This window comes from Echinops telfairi, unplaced genomic scaffold, assembly GCF_000313985.2.
Source record: "Echinops telfairi isolate 266 unplaced genomic scaffold, ASM31398v2 ScPeMD7_7469;HRSCAF=8507_0, whole genome shotgun sequence".
In the NCBI taxonomy this organism is placed as follows: Eukaryota; Metazoa; Chordata; class Mammalia; order Afrosoricida; family Tenrecidae; genus Echinops; species Echinops telfairi.
The window spans coordinates 23647887-23659017 of NW_022111372.1; the positions used below are offsets into that span (position 1 = coordinate 23647887).

Here is an 11131-nt window from a genome sequence, read left to right on the forward strand (position 1 = left end):
CTGTGTCCTCTTGACGCCAACCTTCCAAGTTCCAAATAAGAAGAGAAAAATATCGAGCAAATTGGATCGATAAATGCTAAGTGCCCTACAATGGTATCTGTGACCAGCTAAAGACAGAGCGAGGAACCCTGGGGGCTCTGTTGGGTAGGTACTAGCCTGCTAACCAATAAGTCAGGGGTTCAAAACCACCAGCTCCTTGGAGGGAGGAGGAGGCTTTCTTTCTGTGTAAGATGTGTAGGCTTGGACACCCTCCATGGGCTCGCTGTGAGTCAGAATTGACGTGATAGAAGTAGGTTCTTTCGGTGGCATGATTTTGTTCCTTTTCCACCAAATCTTTCAAAGATAGAGGCCCGATGTCTTTCTTCTTGTCAACCAGTTTTCAGTCAGTCTTGCAACTGAACCTCTCCTTAGTCACATTGCTCTTCTCCAATATTCTACGTCAATTCACTTGACCTTCAACTCCCAGTTGAGAATGAGTCTTTGTTTTTTTTTAAGATATGTGCCTGTGTCTTAATGTCATATGGTCTTCCTTTGGCAATATATTGTTTTTCCTACATCATGTCCATGTCTCACTCATTTTCCCCTGAAGAATGCATGAGGCCAAAGAAAGCTCCTTGAACTGGGAGTTGCAAGGTCAGGGGTTTAATCTGGACTCGGCCACTAATTGGCTTGGTGAGGAATCAATTTAAACTCATTCCCATCCGGTGGATTCCAACCCCTAACAGAACAGCCCCTGCGGGGTGCCAAGACTGCACATCTTTCCAGGAGTGGAGAGCCTCACCTTTCTCCTGAGGAGTGGCTGGTGGTTTCAAATTGCTCACCTTATGGTTTGCAGCCCAGCGCACCCCCACGACACCACCAGGGTGCCTTGAGGAACCAATAGAAGCTAATATTTACCAACTGCCTAGCTGGTGCAAATGGTTTAAGTGCTCAACTACGAGTTGAAAGGTTGCAGTTCGAACCCACCCAGGCCTGGCAATCTGCTTCTGAACGGCCACAGACCGGAAAACCCAATGGATCAGGCCTTCTCAGCCTACGTGACGTCACCAGGAGTCGGAACCAGCTTGATGGCAGCTAACAGCAACACCATCACGGGCAAGGAAGTGCTGTAAATGTTCTACCTGGCTTTCTTAATTTAAACTCTGTAAAGGCCCTGGGAGGGACCCCTGGTGGCCTAATGGTGAGGAATTGATCTATAACGGCAAGGTCAGCAGTTCCAAACCACCAGCCGCTCTTTGGGAGAAAGATGAGGCTTACTGCTCCCATAAAGAGCGACAGTCTCAGAAGCCCACAGGGGCAGTTCTACCTGTCCTAAACAGGCAGTTCTACCTGTCACTATGAGTGAGGAGCTTGTTGCTGCTGCTGTTGGTGGTGTTGTTTTGAGTAGGTGTTACAAACACAAGGCCCCTTAGAAGTAAGTCCTGGAGATCTACTTCTGAAATACCAGCCGCTCCGTAGAGTTGCTTTCTGATTGGTACACAGAGTGAGAGTGCTTGCTTCCCCTCCGGCCTCACAGCTGGAATTGCTTGTCCCAAACACGAGGATGGAAGCCAAGGGCAGCTCCTCCCATGGCTGTTCTTCTCGACAGTGTCTGTGATCTTCACAGACGGAGAGTAGAACATGGAGCCAGCCCACTCAGGCCCCTCAGCACACTCCCCGTCAGCAGGGAGCTGGACGCACCCTGGGACCCGGATTCCCAAGAGCTCAATCCACGGGAGAGCTCCCCCCCAGCTCAACAGCCCCTCAGTCTCAACAACAACAGGTCCCCACCCTCAGAGGATCTTAGGGACTTTGATAAAAGCCAAGCGGCTGTTCTCAATCTGAGGGTAGGGGCGGTGGGGAGAGGGGAAGGCGCCTTTGGCTTTAATTCATGGGATGTGTGACATGAGCAAGGTTACCAAGTTCAGGGCCGACATCACCAGTCAGCCAGCGATGTGCTGGTTGCTTCATCCTCCCAAGAGCAGCCTTAAAGTAAGTCAAGGGCACTGTCAGGTCTGGGCTCTGGTTTGATGAACTTCTCAGTGATTTACGTGGTTGCTTTTCCTGGCCCTGGTCGGCATCTCCTCTCTCCAGAGGCCGGCATCATTTCCAAACAAGAGTGAAATGCTCGGAATGCATTCTCCCACCTCTCAGCTCTGTTTGTCTCAGAGTGTTAGCCACAGAGGCTCTGATTGTGTGCCGGGAATGTGGGGCGCACCACACACACACACAGCCTTTCTCCCAGCCTAACTGTCCTCGATCGATCCTGGGCAGGCCTTGAACCTGGACACCACAGTGACACTTCAATGACTACTCCGGAAATCAGTTAGGACATCTCCCCCTAGGGGCCCCGACAAGCCTGCTGGCTCCGGTGCTGCCAGCATGGCCAACAGGACCAATTCCTCGACCACCGGCAGCAGCTATGAATACTACCTGGACTACCTGGACCTCGTTCCTGTGGATGAGAGGAAGCTGAAAGCCAACAAGCGTAAGTGCAGGCCTGAGCCGCCAGCCGCTGGCCTCTTCACCATTCACCCTCGTTGGTTTTTCAATGGGCTCTGTATGTTGAGAAGTGAATTTCCCAGATCTATTAAGGGGTGTGTGTGTGTGTGTGTGTGTGTGTGTGTGTGTGTGTGTGTGTGTGTGTGTGCTGTGTTTTCAGGCGCTGTCAAGTTGAGATTCTGACTCCCAGCGACTGTGTGTGAGAGCCCCGAGAGCTTACTTGGCTAGAATCTGTACGGGAGCAGGTTGCTAGGCTGTTCACAGAGCTGCTGGGTGGCCTTTCCCTTAGCAGCTGAGCAGGAAACAATCCGTACCATTAGGTCCTTTAAAACAAACTAACAAAACATGGTCTTTCCAGTTACTCGGGTAGATAGCACGTTAGCTGAGGACATGAGTACAAGAAACTAAACAAACACAAAACTTTGGACACTGGGTCTCGGGCGTGTGTGTGTGTGTGTGTGCGCGCGTGCGTGTGCGCGCGCGCACGCAAAAGGTCAATAATTCAACTACTAGCTAAAAGGTCAAGGTCACAGTCTCGAGAACCCTGCAGAGCACAGTTGTACGAGGAAGCTCCAGAAAGTTCGTGGAAACATTCCATTATCTCTTCATTCTGATTTTCCACGAGCTTTCTGAAGCCCCCTCGTACTTTCCACCCCTGGGTGGCTGGGAGCCGGAACCAACTTCATAGCCATCGAGGAGAATGCCTTTTGTACAAAGTTCAGAACTTCGGGGCAAGTGCTGGCCGGGATGAAATGTGCGCGTGCGTTCAGGAAAGTCTTTTCAAATTGAACTGAGATGCTGACTCAGGCTCAGAAACCCAGGTCTTCTTGTGTGCCCAGCACCCTGCTGAGCCACTGCCGGGGCTCCAAACATCTCCCTGGCCCCTCTGAGAGTTGGTCATTTTAGATGCGTAGAGCCCACAGTCTGAATAGCCTGCCCTTCGAACCACAAACTGCTTCCGGTTCTGGGAAACATGGCTGATGTTCTTGGTGTTGTGGGTGAAGCTTGGAAAGATGTTCTGTCTTGCGCATGGGAGCCAGAGTTGGCGTCTGCAGCCTGTTGAACAGAGGAGTGAGGGGCAGTGAGAAGCTCCACAGCACCTGCCTCCCCAGGCTCCCTCCATCTAAAAGATCGCCAGGGAGGACCCTTGCCAGGAAAAGCCCGGCCCTGGAAGCTCTGGCAGCTTTGAGCTGGACTTCAGCTGCAGCAGACAGAAAGTATTTGTGATAGACCGAAGTGCATCTCATGGAAAGATGTACTGAAACCCTAACCCTTTGTACCACGAATGGGGCCTTGTTTGGAAACAGGGTCTTTGAAGGTGTTTTTAGCTCTTGTTGGAGGTCTTGGGCATCCTAGGGAGAGGCCAGGTACAGGGCACTCAGACTCCCTAAACGTCAGGGGTCTTTGACAACCACAGGGAGAGACCAGACCCTGGGCCCTGGGTTCCCTGACACCTTGGATGCGTATGGCGGTGGGGGATCTTTGATGCCTTCAGGAAGAGGCCAATCAATGCCTTCTAGGGCCCCTCGCTGTTGGAGGTCTTAGACACCCACAAAGAGAAGCTATGTCTTCAAAGCTAAGCATCAGACCATTAGCAGTCGCACCTGTGAGTTGGATTTCAGCAAGCAGACAGAAAGTGCTTGTGGGAGACTGAGTTGCATCTCATGAAAAGATGTACTGAAGCCCTAACCCTTTGTACCATGAATGGGGCCTCGGTTGGAAATAGAGTCTTTGAAGATGTTTGTAGTTGAGTTTACCTGAGGCCATATCGGGGTAAGATAGGTCCTAATTCAAAATGACTGGAATCCTTATTGTATAGGGTGGTTCCAGTATTACATTAGAAATGATTATAAGCAATGACCTCAGGGATAGTCAAACTTCTCCACTATTGCTTGTCAAGTAAAGGCTCTAGGCCCACATTTGTTTTCAGAATTTGAGCTCAAAGAAATTTACTCTAAGGAAATTTTCAATATACAAAGCCAGATATTTCCATCACCCACTCTCTCTCTGCTTCCTTCACCACTGACTGCCTCACTTTCGATTCTGTGATGACCAGAAAAAGGCAGTTCCAGGCAGGCTCTGGGATGCTACCAAGGTGAGCACATGTCCAGGTGATGACCAGCAAAAGGCTCCCTGCAAAGTGCATGTGTCTTAGCCTGGGTTCGCTAGGGTAGAACCAGTGAGACTTACATACAATAGATAGCTTTGTAAACAGACAGACTGAGGATAGATAGATGATAGATAGATAGATAGATAGATAGATAGATAGATAGATAGATAGATAGATAGATAGAGATAGAGATAAATTGATTACAAGGACATGGCTCACACACTTGTGAAGGCTAGCAAGTCCCAAATCCATAGATCAGGTTGCAGGCTAGAGACCCCTGCTAGCTTATACCCCACAGATGAGAGGTCAAGTGGCAAAGAAGAGTTCAGGGCCGAAGAAGAGCAAGCTTTGCCAGACATATATATATACTGGAGGCACACCACACCCTCAAGGAAACTCCCCTTTCAGCCAATTGGCTGTTCACATCCAATCATATCATGGAAAGTGAGTCTCATACTATCTTACGGATGTGCATTCCGTCCAGTAAATGCCAAGCCACCGAGAATCATCACCTGGCCAGATGACACCTAACATTAACCATGACAGATGAGCACTCCTGCTGGAAAATCCGACTCGTTATACCTCTCCAGGCCCTCTGTGTTGGGGCTCTTCGCCAGTCAGGAAGTTGAGAACCATCACATCGCAGTTTCTCCGGCCCTCTCTGCAGGAGGCAGCTCCAAGACAGGCACATTCTGGACGCAGTCCTGGGAGCCCTCCATCTCATGCGCCAGGGCGAGGACAAGGAAGCCGAGTGCTTTCTTCGATCTTCTCACAGGAAGGTCATGCGGAGCGGCTGGCTGAAAAGTGGCAGCGCAGGCTAGGTCCAGTCTTGTGCTGAGCAGAGAGGAGAGGGCAGAAAGCAAAGTACCCAGGTCTGACCAGCAAGCGGAGCCCCTCACCTCTGTGCTGTAAGTGGTCAATACCTCTGGCTGCGTCCCGAAGGGTTAGCAAGTAGAGCCCAACCCAGAGGTGCCTCCAAAGAAAGGCCTGGTGACCTGCCTCCCAAAGACCAGCCACTGCGAGCTCTGTGGAGCACAGTTCTACTCGGGGCACATGTGGGCCCGCCAAGAGCCAGCGTCTACTCAACAGTAACTGCCAACCAGCTGAGCTGGAAGAACATGAAGGTTATTGCTGCGTGTCAGTCCATTCCAACACACGCGATCCTACCGAGCAGAGCAGACCCGTTCCATGGGCCTCCCAATGCTGGAAATCTTTACACTGTCAGAATGCCCAGCCTTTCTGTTACCAGCCCAATGTTCCGCTCACAGCACCACCAAGGGCTCCGAGGTTCTGCTGCAGCTGGGCAGATACAGAAAACGCCTAGGGAGCTATTTGCATTTCTCTGAAGCCACCAGTGCCCAGTTGAAGGCTTGGGGCTGCCACTCAACATACAGTGTGATTTGGCTGACAGGACTTCACAGGCTTCCTCCCCTGGCGAGGCTTGGGCTTTGTGGAAAGTCAGAATGCCCTGGCACTGCCAACCAGACGGAAAGTGCCCCTCACCTGGCTCCGGAGTGGTAGAGGCCTGGTCCTGCATTGCCTGCTTACATGTCTGGCCTTCATCTGTCCCCCTCTCAGAGGCCAAGCCTAGGAAAGATGAAACGGCAAAAAGCATCAAGTGGATCCTGACGCATGGGGACCGCGCATGTTCCCGAGTAGAACTGGGTTCCAGGTGCTTGTCTTTGGGGGCACCTGCGGGTGGGCTCAACTTCTTGGTTAGTAGTCGAGCGCTTGGCTGTCTGACCTCCCCGAGCTGCCTGCTTAGAAGAAAAGCAGCCCGATTGCAATCTGAGGGTGGCTATACAGATTATTCCCCCCGAGCAGTTCAAATGTGCTTTTTCCGGGAGCGGCGTGGTGGACTGATTTCCCTTGGGAGTGCCTGGTGTTAGATTGTCACTATTCACCTCTTGGGCCAATATGGCTTCTTCCCTTTCATTATAGGACAGGAAGGATCGATCCTAGCTCGTATGGACTGATGCGCTGCTTCTGGTAGCTTCAATCATAGGCTGCCTGTTGGCCTGCTGCTCGGAGAGCTGGGAGGCCCAAGAGCAAACAGGCCACTGGCCAATCACTTCTGAACGCCGTGTCGAGAATTCCTCATTCAGACTGAGCAAAGGCCGAGAACGCTTTTCTCTAGTTCGGAGTTGTCAGTTTCAGTGACAACCGTAAGGATGCCATCAAACTTTTCATTGAACAGTCCCTGGCATAGGACAGAAGCCATGACAGTGGTTTTCAAACAGTCACCAGAACGTGTGCCTCGGAGCCAATTTCCCATCCCGGCAGCCCCGGGGGTGGGGGGTGGGGCGTGGGGCCAGGCTGGAAGGGTTCACTTCTGGGAGCTGCCTTCCATGACCGAGGCAAACTCTATGGAATTATGTATGCCTTTTTGGGAAATAGTCAAGAATCACCTAAACAAGTCAGGTGAATTAAGTGAATGATTAAGCTGATGGGTAACACCTGGGTGTCCAAAATGAACTATGTCCCTCAAATAGCAAAATTGGGGTGTGTGTTTGGGGGGAGGGTTATTACAAACTAGCCCTTTTGAGAATAAATCTTTACATTAAAATGTTAGATGGATAGATGTATTGGGGGGAAAGTTATGTAACACTATGGTGGAGAAAGGAGCCCTCGTGGCATAGTGGGTTATGGGTTGGGCTGCTAACAGAAAGGTCAGCGGCTTGAAACCATCAGCCGCTGTCAAGAGAAAGCCCGGACTTTCTACTCCCAAACAGAGGTACAGTCTGAAAGCCACAGGGCAGGTCTACTCTGTCGTATAGGATCGCCATGAATGGACTCGGTGGCAGTGAGTTTGAATCTTGATGGTGGAGAAGAATCTCTGGGTAGTGCAAATGGTGAAGCATTTGACTGTGGACTACTAGCTGGAAGGTTGCTGGTACGAATTCCCCCAGGGCATCTCAGAAGAAAACACAGCAGCCCACACACAATCTGCCCCAGTCTAATTTGGAAAGGTCTCAGCCTCTCAGTTTTATTCAGCACACATGGGTCACCCCGAGTCAGTGGTGACTCAACAACAACTAATGGCAACAGCATGACGATGGAGGAAGGGTGGTCACGTTGAAGGTCAGCATGCATTTGGGTTTTTAAGTTCAAGTGTGTCCATCGGAAACGTCGGGTGTCTTTATTGATTCAATAAAGCACCTGGACGACGGTGGACCCAGGACCAAAGCGACCATGGCTTGAAACAAAAACTGATTTCTCGCTCAAGTAAAAATGTCCACAGGCCTGGGGCAGTGGGTCTGCACCCTGAAATCCCCAGGAACTTGACTTCCTTCCAGCTCCTGGCCATCGCTGGGACTTGTCCCTTATTCTCATGTTCCAAGTCATGGTCCAGCCATTACACCGTGTCCCCACAACAGAAGGCAGTGAAGACAAAGAAGGGACAAAGGATTCACTTTTGTCAGTCTCTGGGGGAAGACTCCCACAAGTGTCCTGTGACTATTTCACTCACACCTTATTGGCCAGAGCCTTGTCACTTGATTATACCAAGCTGAAAGGAAGGCTGGGAAATGCAGTCTTTATCTCAGATAACCATGCTCCCAGCTGAGTGGTGCCAGTAGGGAAGGCACTCAACTGCTAACTGAAAGGTTGAGTGTTCAAGTCCACCCAAGGCACTCACACGAAAGCCTTGGTGATGACCTACTTGTGAAAAAGCAGCCACTGGGGCCTCTCTGGGGCACAGTTCTACTCTGACCTACATCAGCTCTCCATGAGCCGGAATCCATTTGATGGCAACTCGTTCTTACTTTGAAAACACAGGAGCAGGCACTGAGATGGACAACTCACAGCCTGTACCACAACTACCTTTATTCACGTCTTATAACCATTTTAGTTCTACTTATAAACTATTGAACAAGTGTGTTAGTCTGGGTAGACTAGAGAAATTCATAAGCACACTTATGTATATAAGAGAGAGTTCTAGATAAAGCATAATTGTACATTAAGAAAACATCCCAACCCAGTCCAGTCCAAGGTCATAAGTCTGATATTAGCCCATATGTCCGATACCAATCTATAAAGTCCTCTTCGGACTCACGAAACACATGCAATGATGCCAAATACAGGACGATCACAGGCCAGCGAGTAGAAAGTCTTTGGATCCAGTGGTGTTGTAAGAATCTCAGCGCTGGCAGAGGTCTCTCGGTGGTTTCTCCAGCTTCAGAGGTCTGGTTGCAACAGGGTAGGTCCATGTTGCTTATCCTTTTAGGGCACTAGCATAGTTCCATGTGTCTTGTCAGCTGCAATGTCTCCCAGGGAGTAGCCGTGTCGGTAGAGAGTCTCCAAGGGAGTGAACTGAGAGAGATAGTGTCTCCTGTCTCCAAGAAGGACTACTGGATTTCCCAGAATTCTCAGGAGAAGGCCATGCCCACACAGAGGTCTCACTGGCTACCTCCAGATTAACAGGCTAGACTACACCCCTACACTCGTAATCCTTAAATTGACACCAGATTAGGTGACTACCACAACAAGGAAGTGTCCCAGGAGTGTTAAGCATGGTGTAGAACGTATTATGTATAATGGACAAGTGTTTGGCTTAATGGCAACTCTGATAAGTTGAACCCACCAGCCATTCTGAGGAGAAGATGAAGCAGGCTGCTTCCACAAAGATCTACAGCCTAGGAAACCCATGGGGCCATTCTATTCTCTGCTCTGGGTCAGACTTGAAAGCAGTGGGTTTTGTTTTTTATTTAACAACTAATATGAGCTCAGACATTTTCCTTAAACATTTCTTAGCACAGGCAGCTTAGTTCCTGTGTGCCTGGGGCTTCCACTGCCATCCATATCCTTATGCAAACCAGAATCGCACGATTTAGGCTCTGATACTATCCCCTCCTTCGACTTCAGATTAGTCTATGATTTACAATCCTTTGCTCACAGATGTTGGTGTGCATCTTCCATGTGGACTTAGTTGACATATCACTTAAATGGCTGCTTGTTTGGAAACAAGCCTTTAGAGACCGTAACTCTTTATGAAGTAGAAAGCCTCATCGTTCCCGCATCTCTAGATCACGGCCTCACAAACACTTAACATGCCTTCCATTCTTTCGATCGTTCATTGGCTTGTTTATTTCTTGATACTTTCATCAAACATCCTCTGAGCTTCCTAGGAGCTCTGGAGCTGGCAGATGGTGGAACTGGGATAGCTAAGACACAGCCCTGGCCTCCAGGGAGAATTCAGAAAGGGTCTGGGAACAAAGAGATTGGCTCTATCGGACACTTCTTGTTAAGGAGGAGAGGGGGAGGCAGAGCCATCAAGGAGCAGAGACTCTGAAGTTGGCCCAGAAGATGGACGCAAGGCTGTCACCTGTCCACATGCTACTCTTCTGTCGGCAATGGGAGCAGAGGTGGAGAGGGAGGTCCTTGGCAAGATGGCACGGGATGCCTTTCCCCTCTCCCACCAGCATCCAACTCCAACCCCACCTCCTCTGAGCTCCTGCTGTGGGGCAGTTGACACGTAGTTGCTGACCCTCAGGTGGACAGTTCGAGTCCATCCAGAGGAGCTGCCAATGGAAGGCCTGATCACCTACTTCCAAACCATCAATGGTTGGAAACCTGAAGAAGCACAGTTTAACTCGGACATAGCCTCTGATGGCCAGTCTCTCCAGGGACGGAACTGCCCACTGCCCCTCCTTTCACCGGCCCTGAGAAACAGAAGGAGAACTCTTTGTTCCTCAGAGGATCCAGGAAAGCAGTCACTGGACCCCACCCCCACTCCCTTGACTACTCTTCCCCAAACAGAGCCACACTGCAAGCCAGCCCCGTGCCTAGCCGCCCTGGGAAGTCCCTCCCTGCCATCCCTGTCCTTTCCCAAGGGTTCGTTCATGGAAGATCTCTCTAACAGTTCAGAAGAGGGAGCAATTTCCCCAGGGATCCCGTTTCCACATTATTTAAATAACAGCCCACTGCTCGCCAGTTGCCCCCTAGCTCACAGCAACCATGGTCAGAGTGCAACTGCTCCACAGGGGTCCTCTTGACCGAGGTCAGTCTTCCAGCCCTGCCCACCTCCACAGCATCACTGTCTGCGTGTGACTCAAACCATCAGCCCTTCAGGTAGTAGTTGCTTACAAACGGCTGTGTCGCCCAGAAGCCTTGAGAAGAACAAAAAAGAAACTTCCCCTGCCGTCTAGTTGAATCTGTCTCGCATTCACCTGTGTTAGGCAGGGCTGTCTAGAGAACAACACCAGGGACCTTCGTATATGGATAAGAAAGCACTTTATGCCAAGCTGTACTTTTAGGTCAAGAAGGCACCCAGCCCAGTTCAACTCGAGTCCAGAAGTCCGATGCTAGCTAGGGCCCTCTGCAGACTCAGGCAGCTGCACGCCGAGGACACAGAGAGGTGATGTGGGAAGCAGGAAGATCAGAGGCCAGTTCCACTCAAGTACTCCCTCAACACGAGAATACTTTCTTCTAGTAAATTGGCATTCTATGATGCTCACCTTCCCGACACAACTGCTGAAGACAAAGCGGGTGAATAAGCAAATGTGGTGAAGAAAGCTGATGGTGCCCGGCTATCAAAAGATA

General features: G+C 50.4%; 1 protein-coding gene across 1 annotated transcript in view; it reads left to right on the forward strand.

The window, feature by feature from the left end:
* The first annotated feature begins 2060 nt into the window (after positions 1-2060).
* Positions 2061-11131, forward strand: part of LOC101664473 (melanocortin 2 receptor accessory protein) — a 20698-nt gene continuing 11627 nt past the window's right edge. The window contains exon 1 of the mRNA XM_004711324.2: positions 2061-2467. Within this exon, the coding sequence (XP_004711381.1) occupies positions 2362-2467 (106 nt within the window). The 5' untranslated portion in view covers positions 2061-2361. The remainder of the gene's footprint in view (positions 2468-11131) is intronic.